Raw genomic sequence first — 22683 nt, 5'->3', positions numbered from 1 at the left:
ATTCTACTCATGTAAAAACACGCGGATTCCCGGACCCTCAGCGGGCTGGATTTAGAAGGCAATTGGGCCGGATCCGGCCCCCGGGCCTTAGTTTGCCTACCCATGCTCTGGAGTCTTAAAACTCCCGCGCCAATTCTCCCCTACTCCCTCACAGCTGTGTCTTCCTCTCCCGCCTTTTTGGCTCCCCCTGCATATCGCCCCCCCCCGCCAACCACACACAGCCTGTCCCACGAAATGATGCCGCGCAGCTGTCGGGGAGTTGGCAGCGTGTCCGGCTGCCGCTTCCCTCAAACCTGCTGCGCTTCTTCAGTCTTACTCCGGAGGTGCCTTAATGCGGGAGAAGCGGGGGGCGGAAAGCAAGACGAGCGACAGCTTCAAGGCGTGCAGGACTAGGCGCCGCCTGTTGGTCTCTTCTCCCCCCCCCCCCCCCCAGTAAGGAGGAAATGCATGAAGGGGAGGGGAGCTGGGACCTTTCCTCTTGCTTGTTCAACAAAAAAAGAAAGAGCAAGCCAGCAACTGGTAGCACTTCGCAGGCAGGACCTCAACTAACGCAACTCTCCCCAGCTTCCTCTCTTATGGAGCACGATTGTAGAACCAAAGGAGGCTGATGCTGTGGAGCCAAGAAAGCTGCCCGCCCGCTCGTGGGGGCGGGAAGCTCTTACTGAGCTCTAATTTTCCCAACAAAGATCGCCTGTGACTTTTTCTGGCTGCTGCTTTAAAGCTAAGGGGTGTAAAGGGGCGGCGGAGAAGACAGGCGGAGAGGAAGAGAAAACAGACAAGAAGTGAACTTTTGACAGACTGGGAAAGGGGTCGAGAGAGGAGTGCGGGTTGCTCCGAACAGCACAGGGACCCCCGAGGAGCGCGGGCGAGATGGGGATGTTTCTGGGCCCCTTGTGAGATGTGTTTGCAGGCCCGCTTTCCCGCTTTGCATCCTCAGCCTATGTAGTGGCCATGAATCGGCCGATGGACCAGGAGATGATCGAGCTGAAGAATTTGGGGCTGGAGAAGCAGCTCGACCTGACGCGGGGCCCGCGAGGCACGTCTGAACGTCCCGTCCGGCTGGAGCGGGCCAACGCCCTGAGGATTTCTCCGGGGAAAGTGCCCGAGATCTTGAGCCGCGTGCGCCAGATCCGACTCCTGGGCGGCCAGAGCGACCCCAAACTGACTGAGGAGCTGGGCGAGGGGCATGTCTTCAAGCCCTGCGCGCAAAGCCAGTCGACCTGGTGTGATCTGTGCGGGGAATTCATCTGGGGCGTGTACAAGAAGCGTCTGCAGTGCATCCGTGAGTACCGGCCTCCAGCCGCACGTGGCGGCATTTGCCAGGCCGCTTTGCATCCTCGCAGGAGCTTCTGGGAGAAGCAAGAGGGCAAGGTAGCGTTCGGTTCAGGGAGCATAGATTTGAAAAGAAATGGAAGAGAAATAAGAGTAATAAAAGTAAACTAAGTTACAGAAAGGTAGCCGTGTTGGTCTGCCATAGTCAAAACAAAAATTTTTTTTCCTTCCAGTAGCACCTTAAAGACCAACTAAGTTAGTTCTTGGTATGAGCTTTCGTGTGCATGCACACGAAAGCTCATACCAAGAACTAACTTAGTTGGTCTTTAAGGTGCTATTGGAAGGAAAAAGTAAACTAAGTAGTCCAGGATGATGTAGCCCTATCTGGCTTCCGTTACAGGTAGAAATTCAACTGGGATAGCTTCCCCATCACTTCTCTCACTGCTGAAAGAAGCTGTATACTGCTTGTCCTGCAGCTATTAAAAGTCAGAAGAGCTCTTTAATAAGAAAGGCGACAAGCCTATGGCACACAGAGAGAAAGGATAAGTAAAGGACGTATTTTGTATTGGCCCAAGGGCTGCTTGAGAACAATTTGCTTTGGAAAGTTTTTCAGTTTTGGAGGAATTTGGGGTTTGGGGCTAAAGAAACATACATAATTATTCTGGTAGCTTGTTTGGATTTGGGTGAAAGTATGCACAGAGTTGCAGTATGCACAGAGTATAGTATGCACAGAGTTGCAGCTTTAAGCAAATGGTGGAGCTTAAAGTAGACTGAAGTATATGGCTTCCCCAAATAAAACTGGGATCTATAGTTTTTTGAGGGTGTTGGGAATTGTAGCTCTGTGAAGGGTGAACTACAGTTCCCAATATTCTTTGGGAAAGCCATGTGCTTTAAATATATGGTTTGGATATGATCTTATAGACAGTGTTCTATGCCAGTGAATGTTCTCACATATTGTATTCCCATACCATTTGAGCATGTGAAGTCCTATGCAGATTTACAGTGTGTTAACTGTGCATGCCATCATGAGTGATGGCTCTCTCAATGTCTGTTATACTGCAACAATACTTGCTTAACAGTAACTGAATGAATCAAAATCTGATTCAGTAATGCCAAGCAACATCCTCATTCTTTTCTACCATTTTGATTACCTGGATCATATTTTGATTTAGGAGTAGGTATGTGCAGACCGTAGGAGAAATTGGAGTCCCCTTCTCTTTCTTCATTTGTTACTGATTAACACAGGCCAGAACTACCTCTGTTTAAGAGCAGCTCAGAACATCCCAAATGAATGTTTGCTACAGTCTATTCAGCAGCCCACAATCATCATATTGTGGTGGTACCATCTAAGCTCCGGCTATATAAATTCTCACATGTACTCTGAAGAGCAGGAGTAGTTTTTAAGACTCTAAGAATTCTTCTTTAAAGGGGCACAAGATGGACTAAAAAAAAGAGTAAGAGGGTGGGAATGATTAGAGGTCTCAGACACCAGCAGCTTGCATTTTCCCATGCATGAAAAGGGCTTCCACAATTCTTTCACTTGTTTCTGAAACATTGTTCTACATGGACTTGAAGCTGGTTCGTGTGTGTGTGTGTGTGTGTGTGTGTGTGCGTGTATCACCATCATCTGATTATTTGCACCTAAACACAATAACTCCCACATTGAAAATATTGTGGATGTTTAACTATAAGCATTACCATGGGTGATAACGAACATAAATATGTGAATGAACATGCTGTCACAGTTGTTCCCAGTTGGGGGGCTGAAGAAGACCGAAGGGGTTACGGTCCCAAATTATGACGGTTAAGGATAGCATCCAGCCAAGGAAAGCCATCAGATCTTGTGGCATAATTGAAACTATGAATTTAAAAACTTTTCCAATGGCCTAGGGCCTAGCCCTAGGCAATCAGCAAGTAGTACCCTGGGGGATCTCCTTAAAGCTATTGCATATTGTTTATCAGAGGACATGTAGGGAAACTAGGTTAACTGAATGAGGTTTGCTTGGGCCACAGATGACTCAGTATCTGTTTCTCCTTCCTCTCTGCCACTGAATCATTCCATGTTGAGAAAATGCATGTGGGAGTATGTGTATGTTCATGAAAGCAGGTGTGGCATGGCCATATCCAATATTATTCACTTAAATCCCCTATTTTTAAGGCCAGCAGTGAAGTCCTGTTTGGTTTGGTTGGGTTGGATTCTGAGAGAAGGCTACAGGGTGCTTGGGAGACCTTTGGTGTTCTTGTCAATTACATGTGTATTCCATTCCTCTGCTGGCTTATAGTGCCAGAGTTGATTTATTGCTAAGCGGTGACTACTGATGCTCCATGTAAAAGGATGCTCCATGTCAAAAAGAAAACTGGGTCTTTGAAATCAGCTGGGTTCACCAGCTTCCTTTATTCCAATGGATTGGAATTCCTGCCAACTCCATTTTCCAAAAGGATAATTGTGTGATAACAGTGCTGAATTGTGCACCAAAGTTGCATGTGTGATAGCCAAGGAAAGCTCTGTTACACCTTTCACTGGGGCATGCACACAGATATTGTGTTTGTGTGTGTGCTTGCAGGATGCTGGACAACAGCTGTTTTATTTCTCTTAAATAAAATTTATTATTATTATTATTATTATTGTTCTGATAGGCCAGGACCCAGATGATCCTGATTTGTGGCTGCTTATTTTAATGACAGCCTGTGTGAATATGTGAAAAACTCAGCCCTTCCTGCCCAAAGTTTGTGCATGTTTGTGGAGCATCAAGGGCTGGGAAGGCTGCCCCTGTTGAATCTCTACCTGATAGGCTCGTTCCAGGGGAAAAAAAGATGGCATAGCTTCTGTCTTGTTAATCTATTGTACATAGTAAGTCTTCTGAGCAGGAACAGTATCATATGTGCAGTCTTCTTAGGACTTGGACTTGCTTCCAAACTTAGTCTGTACCAAGCACAAAGAATGGCTGAGAGTAATTTGATTGGCCTACCCTCAGTGTTCCCACCCTTTCAGCAACTGTAGCTGAAAGGATGTGGCTGCTCTAAACTCAGTGGGTGTGATTTGCGAAGAGCTCCTTAACTGTGCCTCATAGCAGGCTTTGTATCCCTGAGCCTACCTTTGTCTGTATCTTTGTCTCTGGCTGCCATACACTCTGAGAACTTCATTTGTTTTACCCTGTTTGTTCCAGCCACTTTCTCAAATTGCTACCATGTCCTCTGCCTTGTGTCCTTAAGTTTGGTCCTCTCATAATTTACACTAATCCTGCAAGATTGTCTGTTGACTAACAGTTTTGTATAACGTCTAGCACACTGTTAATGCTGAATAATGTTTAGTAGACTTAGCAAGAAAAACTCCTGTAACAAACTTGTCGCATCCTACAAAATGTCATTTAATTGGACCTAAAAACAGAATTGTTACACTTTGAGCGCTTAATTTTTTCTTGCACCTTTGCTAACCTTTATTGCTTTTGTTAAAAACAATTGATTTGAGATACAGAGGGCTAGAACTCTGGTGTTAGTGTTTCATTTTAAGTCTAATCTGTTACTGATTACAATTAAAGATATTTACATTATTGAGAGAAATTATTCCAGAGTAATTAATCCAGAATAAAATTGTGCACCTTAATGAATGGGATACAAGTAGGATAACGGAAGTGCATTCTCCTAATGCCTGTAAAGCAGAGCAGATGTCACTAGAGGGTGTCAGAGTGTTTAAAAGTTTTTTTCCCTGGAAAAGAACAGGCAAAGAGACAAATCAGAAATAAATCTAACAGTTTGCAGTGTGGAATTGGGCTTCACTGTCTTAAAATAATGAAATTGCTAACGGATTTATTCTGCCTGAGGAGCTTCATTTTTTAAAAAAAAATTATCTGAAAAATCATGGTGGCACCTCTTATACTTGCCTGTAAAAGGACTGCTTTCTGCTGCTCAGTACTTGCGCTGGTGCAAGACAATTGGCAACTGCTAGAACCCTGAGATAGAATTACCGTATTTTTCGTCCTATAGGGCGCACCGGCCCATAGGACGCACCTCATTTTTGGGGGAGGGGAAATGAATAAAAAAAAAATTATCCCCCCCCCCAGCCGCGGCTGCCATCCCAAGCCTTGCACACACCTGCCCGAAGCACGGGACGCCCTCCGGAGGGCTCCCCGTGCTTCGGGCTGCAGACTGCCACCCCACGTCTCGCGCACCCGGCGGGACCTCCCGCTGGGCTTGCAAGGCTTGCGGATAGCTTCCTGAAGCCTGGAGAGTGAGAGGGGTCGGTGCGCACCGATGCCTCTCGCTCTCCAGGCTTCGGCAAAAGCCTGCATTCGCCCCATAGGATGCACACACATTTCCCCTTCATTTTTGGAGGGGGGAAAGTGCGTCCTATGGGGCGAAAAATACGGTACCATTTCTCTGTGGTTTCGTGTTGTTCAGTATGATTCTTCTTTGTCCTCAGCCCTGCGATGTTTGTGGCTAGTGGCAGGCCCGCTGCTTGATGCTGATACTTTGGGTCAAGGCCCTAAAGTCTAAACTCATTAAATTATATTTGCCTTCTGGCCTAAGAGACTTGAAGACACAGACTGCTTTCACTTTTCATTATTTTCTTCACTATCTTAGAGGCAAAACATAACCACCATTTTATTTTCAGTGGGCAGAATGTATAAAACCTAAGAGTTTACTGTTGTGCAGTAAGAATATGTGCTGCTATAAATTGTGGAAAATAAAGATGGGTTTTGCAAAATATGTAGGTGAGAAAGATATTCATTCACTAATCTTTATGATTTTTAGGTGGAGCCAGTTATTTTCCTGCTCTTGATCTCTGCCATTTTAGTGATTCATCAAAGAATAAATCTGCCCAGTTACTGCTCCACAGATAAAAGCAGCATTAGATATACTGAGGTAGTTAAACAGGCATATGTATTCAACAGCTGACAGACAGAGTCAGTCTAAAAATGAGTGCATGGTGGTTGGTTATAGACTCTGGAGAGAGTAATGGACTCCAGAGCGATTTGCCTAAATACAGTACTAAATTCCACAATTGCCATCATCCCTGGCCCTTAGTCATGCTTGTTAGGGCTCTTGGGGGTTGTAGTTCAGCAACTTCTGGAGGGCCAATAATTCCCCAGCCCTGCCCTATTAGAGCAAATCCAGTTGGAAAAAGAATGGCTTTTTGCAGTTTGGAAAGTGATGGGATTTTAAAGTGTGGGATGGGTTAATTAATGAGAAGATGTATAAACACCCACAAGCAGATCAGGATGAATGGAGGATGAATGCTTGTTGTACAACTGCCCTGCAAACAAATCTGAATGAATGTTCGGTAAAGACCAGATATACCTACTAATCTGACCTTCATGTGAGCTTTGTGTAATAAGAAAATCAGGAAGATTGCTCAATAAACCAGTTGTCTGGACTGTAGAGGTGTTCTGTTTCTTTCTAGAGAAATAATTGCATTTCTCCAGCAACTTGATTGAGTGTTTGAATGCTTGGAAAGCACAGTTCCTCTGTAACAAAAGGTGCTTGCTGCAGGAATGAAATCTGGATGGTGCTCAGCTGTTTAGTAAAAGCTGTGCTGTTTCTGCATGGAAACGAAATCTGATAATTGCAGCAGACAAAAGGCTCCAATCTACACATAGCATAATGATTAATCAAGTCCTGCTTAAATTGCAGATACAGAAAGGTTTTGCATTTACAATGCTGTCTCTTATTACAGCATAGAGAAATCAGGTTTTTTTTTAAGTCCCCAGGCAGAGACTGGAAATATTTCTGAGGACATGCATTCTCGCAATAAATATATGAGCATGCTTTGTTTGATTGCCAGAAATTTCTGCCATATTTTTTCCTAGTCTGTTTCCATAGTGTTGCTGAACATGTATCTTCTCTGAAAAGTGTGTTGGTCTTTCCATGTTATAACTGAAGACATCTTGCAAATGTGTGTGCTGGCATCTTTTTTACTTCCTTTTTTTTTTAAAGGCAGCATACTTAGAAAGCATATTTAAAACCCCTAATCCTTCTACCATTTTTTACTAGTGTTGCCTGATGAGGCCACAAGAAAAAAGGGGAACTTGGAGAAGGCCATTTGTGTGGATGTTCTGTTATCTTTCTGTTTTGCCCAGTACAAGGCCATCCAGATTGTCTGAGGCCTAGGGGAGCAGGGCATTCCCTATGCTGAGGGCGACATTGTGCCTCAACACTATGTGAGTGGCATTAAGCATTCCTCTCACGTGAGCACATATCCTATGCAGCAGATTCAGTCCATCCAAGCAGAAAATAATCAGTGCAGGCTGCCTCTTAAAATGAGGCCTTTATCCTGGCAGGCGGCAGAGTGGCTGCCAGGGAAAGGTGATGCCTTGGGACAGAGGCTCTTTCATGCCTCTTCCTTTGAAGAGAGTGGGGAGGGGAGGGGTAATTTTCTGGTCTGTCTTTCTGCCAAGAGGCTACAATGGCTATGCATTAAAGCAATGCGCTGGAGATGAGAGGCCAGCATTGCATATTAAGCGCAAAAGACAGAGAAGTTTAAAATGAAGATTCTAGAGATAGTAAAAACGAAGTGTTGACCATGATTCTGGTGTGATCAGGCAAAGGTTAGATAAGCTTTCCTTTTGTGGGGTGAGGGGAGAAGAAAGGGAAGAAAGAAGCCTGCCTTAAATACAGTGGTACCTCGGTTTTCGAGCGTCTCGGAAGCCAAACATTTCAGTTTTTGAATGCGCCTCAGAAGTCGAACAGCTTCTGCTGAGTTTTTTTTCCCAATTTTCTCCATTGACTTTGCAGAGCACTCTTTGCTCTTCGGTTGTCGAATGTTTCGGAAATCGAACGGTCTTCCAGAACGGATTACTTTTGGCATATGACGTACAGTGGTACCTCGGGTTAAGAACTTAATTCGTTCTGGAGGTCTGTTCTTAACCTGAAACCATTCTTAACCTGAGGTACCACTTTAGCTAATGGGGCCTCCTGCTGCCACTGCACGATTTCTGTTCTCATCCTGAAGCAAAGTTCTTAACCTGAGGTACTATTTATGGGTTAGCGGAGTCTGTAACCTGAAACGTCTGTAACCTGAAGCGCCTGTAACCTAAGGTACCACTGTACAGTGGTACCTCTGGTTGCGAATGGGATCCGTTCCAGAGGCCTGTTCGCAACATGAGCAGAACGCAACCCGTGTCTGCACGTGTGCGGGTTGCGATTCACTGCTTCTGTGCATGTGTGTGACGTCATTTTGTGCATGCGCGAGCGGTGAAACCCGGAAGTAACCCTTTCTGGTACTTCCAGGTCGTTGCAAGATGCAACCTGAAAACGCTCAACCTGAAGCAAACATAACATGAGGTATGACTGTACTAGCCTATCTCACAATATATTTCAGTGCTTAGAGTAAGCCTTTTATTGAGAATTAGGAAAAAGGAGGTCCTGAGCAGTTTGAAACCTAATTGACATATTGCTACTGTGATTTGAGTACCATCTCCTCCCACCCCTTCCTGCTTAATCATACCTGCAAAGTTGTGTGATGTGCAGCAACAGCCTATTTGCTCTCCCCCAGAGATCTGACATGTGGTGCGTTTCCTTGTGCAGACTAAACCTGTCGGTTCCTTTTCTTCCTGAGCTTTGTCCCCCTTGCCTTATTGACTCTCTTCTTTTTATTTTCCTTAGACTGTAAGTTCATCTGTCATTACCGATGCCGCACCCTTATCCGGCTAGACTGCAGTGGCCCCAGATATGAAGACAGTGAACAGAATGAAGGCAATGAGCAGACAGTAGAAAAAGACACCAACGTGGTAAGAAAATAGCTCTGAGTCATATACTAGGGTTGCCATACGTCTGGAATTTCCAGGACATGCCTGGGATTTCAAGGGTGAGAGCACTGTCCAGGAGGTTTTTTAAATTTTTTTTTTTAAAGTCTGGGGTTGTGTTTTTTGTTTTTGGTACGCTGAGGGCACTGGCTGAGCAGCAGTGCTGTCACAAAAGGAAGGGGCAGCCATGGTGCTGTTACTTCTGGCGGCCATGTGTACGTCTCTCCTCCTCCCCTCAGCAGCCTCCAGGCTGGAGCCCCTGCAGGCCCCACGGCCACAGAGCCACTGATGCACCTGGCCTACACCACTTCTCCAGAGGCAGTGGAGGCCAGCCACAGCCTGGGGAAGGCCGGCCTGTACTGCTTTTCCAGAGGTGGCAAAGGCCAACCGCAGCCTGGGGAAGGCCGGCCTGGCTTTCCAGGAGGAGTGCCCAGGTGAAAAGAGAGCAGGAGGCCGAAGACAGTGAAGGTGCGAGAGGGGATGGAAGGAGGGGGCGAGCAGAGGGGCAAAGAAGGGGTCAGCAGCGGGGAGGGGGTGAGCGATGGAGATGCGGGATGGTGCTGGGGTCCTCTTAATGTGGTGGGGGATCCGGATTAAGAGCTTCTTTGCACTGAAGAAAATACATCTGGAATAGCACAAATTGCACACAAATTGTGCCAGCCCAGCCCGGCCTTGGCTGGGGAGGGCGGGGTATAAATAAAAATATTATTATTATTATTATTATTATTATTATTATTATTATTATTATTATTAGGTGACTGTCATAGGCAGCTGATATGGGGTGTCATGAAAGAGCAGCAAACATGTATGTATGTATGTATGTATGTATGATGGAGAAGTTCAAGAATAACTTGGCTGGCCTTGGTACTATGAACCATGGCTTTGGGGTAGGGAAGACACTATTTGCTGACTTGGCAAGGCGATTTTTATGTTCATTTGTAACTTTTGTACCAAATTAACATGCTAGATGTCATTTTGAGGCTGGAATAGCCAGAACTACAATCTATACTTCCTTTCTTTTTATAGTGGGTAAGGAACTTCTTTTGGCTCAAGGGCTGCATTCCCTCCTGTGCAGCTTTCCAGGGGCTGTGCACCGCTGGTAGACAGGGCTTAGCAGCAAGAAGTAGGTGGGGCAAGAAATGGGACTTCTCCATTGTACAGTAGGTTACATTCCAGCCATGCAAAATTCAGGCACGGGCACATCCCTCTCCATCCAGACAAGCAAGATGCATTATCACACTGCAAGGACACATTCCAGCCTAGCAAAAGCACTCAAGGAGGATGCAGAGCAGTGCCAGTGAAGGGCGTGGTCTATGGCCGGTATGTAGCCAAGTGAGATTTCCAAGGGTCCTGTATTTGGCCCCTGGGCCTGAAGTTCCCCACCTGTGTTCTATTAATACCTTTTGTTCTTGGGACTCATAGATTTGCCAGACTTGGTGCCATATTTGTCTGGTGCTCCCCAAAATGTATATAGGAATATGTCTGAAAGGATAGTGTTTGCAGACAAGCTTATTAAAATCAGGGGTCCTTTTTGATGGTTTTCAACTGGTAACTAAACATGTTACAGATTACCCTTCAGATTGCAGCTGCCTGTAATGAGGCAGGAAGAGACAAACACACAGTGGATTTTTGATGCAGTATACAAGTGTGAAAATCCTAAAATGTTCAGGAGCTACCTACACTAATCACTTCTGTTCCTTCACATGGCTAGGTTTTCTCTTATCTTCACTCATATTTAGCATAGCACGAGGTATATTATAAATTATGGAGGGCTTATCCCTGGCTGTCTTATCTGCTTAAGAGAATTTTGCTGCTGCCATATGTGGGAAGCCTCTGGTACCTCTCGATAAATGCAGCAATCAGCTTGCATTTTCAAACCAAGACAAGAATTTAGCAGAAGAAGGGAGGGGTCCACAGATTTCATCATGGTTCTGACAGATCCAATTCCATCCTGTTATTGGCAGAGCTGCTTGCTGCAGCTGGGGCTAGACGCTGCTATCATGTCCCAGGGGCAGGGAGGGCTGAAAGGGCAGGTACTTAGAGGTGCAAGGCCATCAGCCCAGCTGGCATTGCTCGTTGCCAATTAACATTTTGCCACGTGCTGGACTAAACACTTCTGCCATGGAACTACATTGCTTAGCAACAGCTTTTGCAAGCTATTCCCAGGACAGACAGAAACAGACAGACATGCACGTACAAGGGAATTGGGTGGGGGAGGAATCCCTGATTTTTGGCTCAAAGTGTCATCTCTTCAATGTTCTTCCATCTTGTTGACCTCTTAATACAAACATAGAGTTGGAAAGGACCTTGAGATTCATCTAGTCCAACTCCTTGCAATGCATGAATCTCAACTAAAGCATCCATGACAGATGGCAATCCAGCCTCTGCTTAATAACCTCCAATGAAGGAGAATCCACCATCTTCCACTGTTGAACAGCTCTTAGCATCAGAAAGTTCTCCCTGATGTTTAGTCAGAATCTTCTTTCTTGTAATTTGGTAAAGGTGTCTTAACATATATTGTTATGAGATTTCCCTCCCTCACTTATCTGTTATAACCAGAAATGCCTGGAGGTGTGCTATTCATGCTATCTGCTTAGGTCTAGAGCAGCAAAGGGGTGGTGAGAGATTACCACTTACAGAACTAAATACTTTAAGCAACAAAGATTAAAGGATCAAAAATAAAGTTAAACAAGACTAGATTAACTCATGTACTAAATGTTATGAGGCAGTGCCCCATCAACCTGAGAGCTCTTCAGTAGTGAAAATGATCTGAGAAAAGTTCCTAGGTTGAGGCCATAGGCTTGTACTTTGTTTTTTAGAATTCTGCTAAACTCAGTACATAACAGATATGTTCTCTACATGTGACTGTAGTGATGTTTGCACACGTGGCTCTGGGAAATTTAGAATATTTCTAATATTGTTGTACCCGTCATAAATCCTTGAAGGAATACCTTTCTTTAGATAATGCAACGTGCAGTTTACAATCAGAGGAGAGGTCATTCTCATATGCTGTGAAGGTAGCATGGAAGTCCAATGTCAGAGAGGACTTTCTCTGTAAAGCACCCTATCTCTGGGACTCCCTGCTGGGGGAGATCAGACAGTCCTCTTCCCTGGCCATTTTCCGGTGGAATTTGAAGACCTTTTTATTTGCCCATGCCTTTGAAATAAAATAGGTAGTCACTGTAGTCTTTATAATTGTCGTTTTAGTTCTAGTCCTGTCTAGAGGTAGTCACTGTAGTCTTTATAATTGTCGTTTTAGTTCTAGTCCTGTCTAGAACTAATAGGAACACTTCACTCCAAAGTCTTTGTGACAGTCATCTCTTACTGTGGCAAATTTCTGTACCCACAAGGCAGAAATCCAGTAAGTTTTATTCTTCCAAGTCTAGAGATCTGTGTGAGGCTTACATGCAGAATTTCTGGCAGCTGCACATCCCTGCCCCTGCGCCCCGCCCCCCAGAAAAGTGGAGCAACCCAACCAAACGGGAAACTGCGTTTTTGCCTTTTAAATGAACCACCCAATTATTAAAATGTTTCTGCGAGACCTACGTCCGAGTAGGTTTACAAATACAGCCGACCAAACCTGCCTATCCTAAACAATATATCCAGTATACTTGGAAGGAATTGCCGGGAATGCATACCGCAGCCCTTGAAACTTTTCTTTTTTTGGCTTTTTTTTGGGGGGGGGCTGCGTAAGGTTAAGTTGAGGGCGGCTCTAGGGTGTTGCTATTCCGGGAGGACTTGAAAGGCGCGGGGAGAGGAAAGCCAGTAAGGGTGACTCCACTTCCCGCGTGGCTGGCTTGGGGATGAAATCACTGCGCGGGCCGCTCCCGCAGAAGAGGGAAAGGGCGGGGCCGAGCTTTTCGCCCGCGACGGGAAGGGGGGCTTCTCCCACGTCAGCCTCCCCTGCCTCCGTCCAATGAGGCGCGCGCGTGCGGGGGCTGTATACGTTTCAATCCCAACGGCTGCCAGGAGAGGGAGGGAGAGGAGGCGTCTCCGCCTCCAAAGGGAGCTCGGGAGTCTGTTGCCACTCGAGCAGCCCTCGCCCGGCAGAAGGCGGGGAACTTCCATGAGGCGGCTCTCGGCCGGCGTGGCTTCAGTGCTTGAAAGAGGGGTTCGCAGGCGACCAACGGACGCGGGCTGCTCCTTCTAGGCGCTGTTTAGGTGTTTATTATCGTTCCCTCCTCACGTCAGGAGGCAGTTTGTACGGAGAGAAGCCGCGCAGCTCCTTCCCAGCGCTGCCGGGTTTCTGGGCACGCAGACGGCTTGGGTTTGTTTGGTCCGCTGGTGTGTGGTGGCGGCGGCGGGGCGGGGATCTTCGGGTCTTCTCGTGAAGAAGCAAAGGGAGCGAGAGGAAGTGGAGGAGAAGCCTAAGCTGGGCATGGGCGAGGGTGACGCGGCGGCCACCACCCCGTCCTTCGAGATGACCTGGAGCAGCACCACTAGCAGCGGCTACTGCAGCCAAGAGGACTCGGACTCCGAGCTAGAGCAGTACTTCACAGCCCGAACCTCCTTCATCCGAAAGCCCCACAAGGAGAAGAAGGTGAGGCAAGCCCCCCCCCCTCAGTCTCCAGGCGGCTCTAATGCAAAATGCGCGGCGCTTACATCTCGCTGTGTGGATGGGATGGAATCCCACGCGGTGTTAGAATCTCCTTCCCAAGCTCCCAAATCCATAGGGGTTGGCGCGGTGAGAGGAAGGAAGGAAGGCATAGTATTTCCGACCAGCCCACTTCTGTCTCTGTCACGCGCCCCCCCCCCCAAAAAAACCACACATTACGTTTTCCATAAACCGAAAGCGGGTGGAAGGTACCTTCGGTCAAACGCGAAACCAGCTGCGGTTAATAACAGTGAGAATGAGTTTCTGTTTGGAACTTCCCTGGAGAGCAGGCTGGAGGGTTGGGAGGAACCGAGCAGGAGAAATCCCTTCATTTTTCTGTCTCCCTGAAGTTAGCTCGAAAACGGAACCAGTTATGTCTGTTCACTGTTTAGGAGCCAAAGACATAGTCGAGAGTACAGGACAGTTGGGGGAGGGGGGGACGATTTAGGTTGCATGCAGTAGCATTTGGGTAGGTAGCTGGTTTATGGGTCCAGGGATTGCGGTGAACAGCAGGGAGCACAATTGTGTTATTTGTAGGGTGGGGCTCCAAACCTGAGCACAAACTTACTTTTGAGCAAGGAAAGGAGAAAGTGCTTATGTAGAGTGTTGATGTAGGCAGAGCTTCACTGAGAGGGCACTGGCTCTCTTAAGTACAGTATGGGATGAGAGCAACATGAATACACAGAGGTGTAGGTTGGCACTGCCTTTGATGGTACTATGCAGTTTGTCCTGCCTGGATGAGTGTATTGTTTCTCTCTTTTTCTGACTACTTGTATTTTCCACCATATTAGCATGTGTATGACAATAAATTGAAAAGGGATGAGTTTGGGTTTTTTGCCATTCCATGCTAGCAAAATTGTTCTTCTCTTTCATGTGGTTGCTCCAGATATCATGGGAAAAGAGTCCTTTTGGGAGGAGGACTAATAGTAATGACAGGTGTGGGATTATGTCTTAAAAGGGGTCTACATCCGGCATCATGGCAGTTTAACAAGCTTTGTTTGAGAATAATGCATGAATGGTCACTTGGGGACAAGATGAGATTACCACATGGTGCTACAATGCGATGACAAGACAGCGGAAATAACTATCATCCATTTTAATTTTACATTGGCCAAGCCCTAGTGTGTGTATCACTGCAAAGACCAACATAGCCAATTGGTCATAAACTTTTCACTCATGTGGGTTTAAGTATGATGAGCTTTGCTTGCGATGATGATATCCTTTATGTGCTGCCACCAAATGAAAGTAACAAAAATGATTCCTCTAACTTTGGTCTATCAGGGAGCCGCTTTTGGAGCTGCTTTCTTATTCTCTTGAGTGTTTGGATCAAAATATGTGGTGTCTCATACATTTTAGACTAAGCATCCCAGCTTAAGCAAGGAATCATGCAAAAAACCTTGACCTTGGTACTGGCAGTGCATGTGGGGAACTGAAATGTAGCTTTTATCAAATCAATGCCAATAAGTTGTTTGGGACAATATCTGAAATGGGAACCTGCTTGTTTCATCTGGCAAAGAGCATTGTCCAGAGATCTAAATAAGAGAGATCCCAGAACCAGAAGAACCAGTCCTTAATTCCTTAAAGCTAATTCTAGTAGCCTGATATCTTGCTTTTTATAAAAAGATACAAGCAATTTTGTGATGTTGAAATGCACTTAGCCTTTAGACAAGTCTCTGATAGGATGAAGTGTATACATATGACTGCCTAACAAAGAAGTGAGTGCTCCTGTTAAATTTCCCTTAAAGACACTAGCACTATGAAGATGCAGACTGGCACCATATTAAGAGTGGCTCTCTTTGATTAGTATGGAGGAGGGGTGTTGCAGAAAAAGCAGTTCCTTCAAAGCATTTTCTCTTTCTAGCCTTGCCTTCATGCTACCAGATGCTCCTTCCCAGTTGCCAGTATGCCAAGAAAAAAGGCAGCCTAGTTATTATTGTGTAACCAGGAGCAGCTGAGCCTGCCTGAGGGTTCAAAGCAAGTGTGGGGGTGGACACCTAGGTGCAAGTTGCATCCAAAGAGTCTGGGCTTGTTGTCTGCAGGGTGACAACTACTGAGCCTTACATAGAGGGTTGTAGAGCCCAAATATAAAGTGTTCTTTTGTAGATGAGGTGCTGTTTTCATTCTGTCTTAGGTCTGAGTGGAATTTTCTTAATTTACTTGGACGGTGAGAAAGGAGTCAGTGAGATCAACAGTTAAATAAGCTCTTCTTCTTGAGGTTTTCATGAGCATGACCAACAGATGATGAAGACAAAGTAGAAGCAGTAGGCATCTTGGGATGCATTGTTGATTAGAAAATGTTAGTCACCTCTGATTAAGTATGATAAAGCAGGGTTGAAATACAGTTAGTCTGCATCATGTGAAGAGAATGGTAGGAGGGAGGAATGGAAAGGCATGTGGGAGTTGGCAAATGATCCAAGATACTGATCTAACAACCCCTCAGACCTGTGATGTGAAATTAGCAACTACAAACCCATTAATATGTGTTAAGCATGATGTGGTTTGCAAGGTCTAATGGGGACTGAAGGCCCTTTACCCTTCCATAGCCTTGGTGTGAAGTTTGGTACAGTATTGTAAAGTTCCACCAGTGAATTTCCACTCAGGTCCAGGGGGAATATATGTATCTTTCTGACCTCCACAGGATAGACAAGATGAGTTTAGAAACCCTGCAGTGAGTCCCAAAAGTGCAGCTTGACATGGGATGAATGCACAACTGGAAATGTTCTTTAGCCAAGGGTTGTGACTAATACAGAGTTAACTTTTACTGAGCTCCAATAACTTTAAAGATGTATGTATGTAAACAATTCATTCTCTCTCTCGCCCCCTCTCTCCCCCCCCAATCCAGTGAAAGAGTAAACTATTTTTTTTCTTGTTCCCAACTGGTCTGCTGATGGCTTATGCTGTGTCTGTCTTCATGTTCTCCTGGGACACCAGGGAATGCCCATGTTCATTTATATATGTGGGGAAGGGAGGAGAGACTACCAGGGAGCTGGACAAATAAAAAGTGGCATGTTGACTGTAGCTTATGCTAGTCTTCTAGATAGACATTTGGTATGACCCAACAGGCGTCTTCTTATGCTGCTTATTTCAGTAGGAATTAAGCCCCATGATTCTTTGCTCAACACTGGTATCAACAGGGGCAGAACCCTGGAATTGGCATGGGTTTTATGTTGCTGGCACTTTTTATGGAAATCTGTTGAACCATGAGGACACTAGAGAAGTGTTGAGAATAGCAGTCATCCTTTAGTTCTAAACCTTAAATCCCTTGACCAATACAAGTCCCCCCCCCCCCTTTTCTTTTACTTGAGGTTTTGTCTCTTCTCTCTGGCTCCCTTCCTTTCCTGTTCACATGTGGACTGAGTCACTGAGTGCACAGGCCATCTTCGCTGTTGGTTTTTCTTTACATAAAAGCCACATATACCACAAAACTGCTCTAAGAAAAGCACAGCAAAAACAAAACAACCCTGGCCACAGCAATGCAGCTAAAAGTCCATATTGGACTGGAATCCAGCAGCTATCCTGAGATAACGTTTCTAGTGTTAGTGTGTAGGGACTCAGAGGGTTCAGTCTTTGCAGGGCATTTCGTCTTCATGCTGTGCCCCCTGTTTCAGCAAAGAATGGCACAACCTAGCAGTCCTGCATCACTCACGCTTGGGGGTTTATGTTCTGTTAATTAACTTCTGAGGTTATGGTTTTTTCTTTACTCATATGAGAGCACTCCTGAGGTCAGAACTGATAATGATGATAGCAAAGTCTGCCTTTCTTCATTCTTCATAAAGTAAGCTATTCAGCTGCTTTAACATATGGCACAATCAAGTCCATGAATTAGTGTCTTTCTAAATCATGTGTTTTGGAAAGGGTCTAATCTTAAACGGAAGTATGCAGGTGGTAGCAATCATCTTATCTAATGAGTCATAATACCAAGCAGAGTGCAGCAGGAGAACTCTCAATACTTATATATCTTTTATATTCATAAAAGTTAATAATTAGTTCCAGAAAAATTCTAGACAATAGACTTCTGAGGCTTCTAGGATTTAAAAAAATCGCATTGTCAGTAGGCTCACAAGTACCGTTAATGGCTACAGACTTGAAATTAATTTTAAATTACGACTTTAATTTCAGCATTGCTCACCACTTACTGCAGCAAGAGCATATGTTTTTGAAAATACAATTGCAGTTAGGCTATACAAAGGGCCCAATTTCCTTGTGATAGGATCATCCTATTATATCTTTGGTGCTTTTAAATTTTATAATCCTTACTTAATTTATTCTCACAAGAATATGTGGGACAGCTTCTCTGGGGATAACATTCCAAAGATAATGGTGCAATAGCTGAGAATACCTTCTCTTTGGTTAGCATCTCCCTTAACTTTAGAGAGAAGAGCACCTGTATAATATCCTGTGGCAAAGACTTCAGTGCATGGGCACATTTTAATATAAAGTGGTATTTAAGGTGCCCACAGGTCACAAACCATATAGTGCAGGGGTCAGCAAACTTTTTCAGCAGGGGGCCAGTCCACTGTCCCTCAGACCTTGGGGGGGCGAACTATATTTTGGGGGGGGGGTGAATGAATTTCTATGCCCCACAAATAACCCAGAGATGCATTTTAAATAAAAGGGCACATTCTACTCTTGTAAAAACACACTGATTCCCGGACTGTCCGTGGGTCAGATTTAGAAGGCGATTGGGCCAGATCCGGCCCCCGGGCCTTAGTTTGTCTGTTCTTGGTATCTGTGCCTGAGCACACTAGGTCTGAGGTAACACTGCCCATTAGACAGTGTTGGCTCATGTTTATATATAATATAATGATTGTTAAGCAACTCTGAGGTAGTTAATTCTGGATTGCTTCAGTTACAGTATCCCAGCTGTGATTTATGGCATTTGCACATCATTAGTAAGGTAAAGGGTAAAGGGACCCCTGACCATTAGGTCCAGTTGTGGCCGACTCTGGGATTGCGGCGCTCATCTCGCTTTATTAGCCGAGGGAGCCGGTGTACAGCTTCCGGGTCATGTGGCCAGCATGACCAAGCCGCTTCTGGCGAACCAGAGCAGTGCACGAAAACACTGTTTACCTTCCCGCCAGAGCGGTACCTATTTATCTAGTTGCACTTTGACGTGCTTTCAAACTGCTAGGTTGGCAGGAGACATCAAAAAATTGTATACTCTAAATTGTATAATACGATTGAGTCCTAGAGATGGCTCTTTGTCTTGTAAACAGGATGCCTGTGTCCCAAACTTGACTTGTTTACCTTGTGTGTGTGTGTTGGGGGAGCAGGAGCTGCCCTTCCCATCCTATCTAGAGCCATCTTCCCCTTTGTTTGTTCCACCCTTGCAGATTTCCTCTTGCTCTTTTCCACAGGATACAGCAACTTCCCATTTTGTTCCTTGGGTCAAAACTTTATCCATAGGAAATGTTCCCCACCCCAATACACCCAGCTTCCCACAATCCAGGCTTTGCTGGATTTGTCAGTTTGTATGTAAGCTCCTGTAGAGTGGTGCATGGCAGGTTTAAACAGATTTTTTTTCTGTAGAACTCACTGCTACTGTAATCTTGTGCCTAGTTAACTGATGAGCAGCAAGAAGAGGGTGGCATTGTTTACTTCCTACGAAACATCTACTTGTTGGAGAGGCAACTAGATTAAATAATTTGCTGGCTATGTCCCATTCCCTGGTAAATATAAAATAAATAAAATCCCAATTTTATTCCTTGGGACTTAGTGTGAATGTAAATGTTTTTCCTGCTGCTGTGGGATGTAGCAGTTGGTATAAGACAGCGGAAGAGTTGATTTGGAGAATGCAAGAACATGTAGAGGGCTTAGGATAATTAGTAGTTCTATTTAATCTGTTCTATCCTCTTGATGCCACCTTTTGTCAACCTAGCAGTTCTAAAGCACGCCAAAAGTGCAAGTAGATAAATAGGTACTGCTCCAGCAGGAAGGTAAACGGCATTTTCGTGCGCTGCTCTGGTTCGCCAGAAGCGGCTTAGTCATGCTGGCCACATGACCCGGAAAAACTGTCTCCGGACAAACGCTGACTCCCTCAGCCTGTAAAGCGAGATGAGCGCCCCAACCCCAGAGTCGTCTGTGGCTGGACTTAACTGTCAGGGGTCCTTTACCTTTTTTATGTCAGAAAAAGCTAATATGGAAGTTTTCTAGGGTCTGTTAAGCAGGATCACAATAACAGAGGGAATAGCATGTTGCCCTTAAGCTGAATATGCTGCAAATCTTTCTATATAGCTAGTATGGCAACTCCTTGTTGAAGGGATATGATAAGCAATTTAGCTCTGAAGGATTCATCTATAGCAGAGCTTTTCAAACCTTTCATGATGGTAACACACTTTTTAGACATGCATAATTTCGTGACACTGTAATTCAGTTTTACTAGCAAGGTAAAGATAAAGGGTACCAACCCTGGGAGGAGCATGGAGAGCATTTGCGTGACACATAGTTTGGAAAGCTCTGGTCTTGGAAAACTCTGAAGAAAGTAACTCTTGACCTTGGTTCTCCAGCCATAAAGTGGATTGTGGGGATGGGTTAGAAGCTTTTAAAATGCTTGTAAAATATGAATACTACATAAATGAGTGTGCTGACTAGGCAGATGATTTCAACCATGTAAGTAGAGTATCTCCCCAGGACTCTCTTGAAGAAGTAATTCATACAGATTGTGTTGTGAAGGCACACTTGTAGCATGGCGCCGATTCTGTTCTTGATTCTGCTTGGGAAAGGAGGCACCCCATCTCTTACTTGTTACAATTATTTATATTACACTTTTCAGGATACAAATCCTTCCAAAATTATTTACAAGTACCATCAATGCATATTAACACTCGCACACAGTAATCAAAATTAACAAATACCAAGCCATAAGGATCCTTCCCACAGGGCACCTAGTAGTGGATGACTCCAGCTGAAGAAGGGGCAGACTTCATTTCACCTTTCTTACTCACTTTCCTGGTATCCTTTCCAAAGGCAGTTGGTAGTTTGCCTTGGCAGGCAAAGAAGAGCAGTTGAAACAGAGAAGACTGCAAGCACTTCTCCTCTACTACTCTGTAATTTACTACCTATAATAGCTATGGAAGCCATATAAAAGGCATGGATAAAAACAAAACAAAGCAAAATTAAATTGACAGAAAAAATTTATAGTGCCGATGATTCTAGCACGTGGAATATCTGCCCTGTACTTTGAACACATCTAGATTTAGAGGGTACATTGTTGTTTTGCAAGCCATGCATTGTGTGAACCAAGTGGCAATACATTATTCTGTAATTCACAGTGCTCACTAGTTTTATATGGCACAGAAATGGACTTTGTTTCACCACACCTGTGAATATGGCTTAGTGGTATGTGACATTGCTTTAGGAGTAAGAAAATTAATGGAAAGAGCCAGCTAAAAGTGCCTGGGCTACAACTACCTGCCTACAGAGAATGGGATGCTTGGAGCTGAAAGTTCATGGTTTAAATCCAGGGGTGGGAAACCTTTTTGGCCCAGATTCCTATCACTCCCTACTCCCCTGGGCAGAACAACCCATCTGTAAATCACTTGAAGTCATTATAGCACCAAATGATTGGTTTGCAGGAGGTCCCACCCACCTGCCAAAGTCCATCACACATTGTTTTTAAAATGTTGGGATGTCAGGCATTGGGAACTGCAGTGCAAGGGTTTTGCCAGCCCTGCGCTTGCCAGTGCCAAACATACACCTGGCAAAGCTGCTTTCTGCAGGAATTTGCTGTGCAGTCAAGTTTCCCATGGGAACTTAGTCACTCAATCAATGCAGCTGTTCTGCAGGGATCAGCTGCATCTCTACCTGCCCCACACTTGACATCACATAGGATGTCAGATGTGGGGCAAGTGGCCATGGTTTGGGAAAATGAAATTGGGACCTCTGCCAGGCCAAATTTGGCTCATGGGCTAGAGGTTCCTCACCTCTGTTTTAAACATTGGAAATCAGAAGGATTTTTCCATTTCAGCTAAATGGTAAAATAAGTTGTCTCTAGATTGACCTGCCAGTAGGCAGGCAAGTTGTAATGTCTTGAGCTATCGCGCAGCCAGGTTTTCTAGGCCAAGTACCATTCTTCTGCAAGTATTAACTGTACAACTCTAAATTGTAATGCTGAATTTGGCACATATTCACATGAGGTGTGCCCAAAAAATGCCAGTCTATTTTCCTTTGCAAACAATCTCTCAAGCCACTTAAATTTCAAGTAAAGGTAAAGGGACCCCTGACCATTAGGTCCAGTCGTGACCGACTGGGGTTGCGGCGCTCATCTCGCTTTATTGGCTGAGGGAGCCGGCATACAGCTTCCGGGTCATGTGGCTAGCATGACTAAGCCGCTTCTGGTGAACCAGAGCAGCGCACGGAAACGCCGTTTACCTTCCCACCAGAGCGGTACCTATTTACTACTTGCACTTTGATGTGCTTTCAAACTGCTAGGTTGGCAGGAGCAGGGACCAAGCAACGGGAGCTCACCCCGTTGCGGGGATTCGAACCGCCAACCTTCTGATCGGCAAGTCCTAGGTTTAACCCACAGCGCCACCCACGTCCCTCAAGCCACTTAAATTTCAAAGGGAGAACTAATTCCTGGGAGTTACTCCTGTGGATTAAGTATTATCAAGCTATTGCAAAATAGAGCCACAAGGTTGCTAACGGGCCATGTGAAGGGCATGCTGTTGCTTAAAGACCAGCACTGGCTCATGGTTAATTTCTGTACATGATTCAAAGAGATGGTGCTTTTCTTCCAAAACTCCACACAACATGGGCACAGGTTGCCAACACTATATGACCCCACCAATCTGCCTGTGTGCTGTGATCTTATCTTGGACACCTTCCTTAGGGTCACACCACCAAATGAGGTAAGACTAGTAGTAATGAGAGCCTCTTACCTGGTGCCTTAACTTAATTATTTTTGAAGCACCAGACTTTTCTCAGGCTGTTAAGATATGATGAAATCTTAGAACTGCTTTTGATAATTTTATCTTCATGCTTCCTTTTCTTGTTATTGTGATTGATGTTTGTGTTCATTTTCTAATTGACAGTATTTTTATGAATATACATCTTTATCAATAAAAGATGTCCTGG

At 45.0% G+C, this 22683-nt stretch overlaps 1 protein-coding gene across 2 annotated transcripts in view; it reads left to right on the top strand.

Moving 5' to 3' along the window:
- The first annotated feature begins 440 nt into the window (after positions 1-440).
- Positions 441-22683, top strand: part of RASSF1 (Ras association domain family member 1) — a 28392-nt gene continuing 6149 nt past the window's right edge. Inside the window, exons 1-2 of one of the 2 annotated variants that reach the window (XM_053377439.1) lie at positions 441-1282; positions 8875-8999. In XM_053377439.1, the coding sequence (XP_053233414.1) occupies positions 952-1282; positions 8875-8999 (456 nt within the window). In that variant the 5' untranslated portion in view covers positions 441-951. Of the gene's footprint in view, positions 1283-8874; positions 9000-12972; positions 13555-22683 lie in introns of those variants that run through there. The other variant, XM_053377440.1, reaches the window with a different exon arrangement.

Source organism: Podarcis raffonei, chromosome 2 (assembly GCF_027172205.1).
Source record: "Podarcis raffonei isolate rPodRaf1 chromosome 2, rPodRaf1.pri, whole genome shotgun sequence".
Lineage (NCBI taxonomy): Eukaryota > Metazoa > Chordata > Lepidosauria > Squamata > Lacertidae > Podarcis > Podarcis raffonei.
The sequence above is the reverse complement of the archived record's forward strand: the minus strand, read 5'-3'. Positions and strand labels throughout refer to the sequence as shown.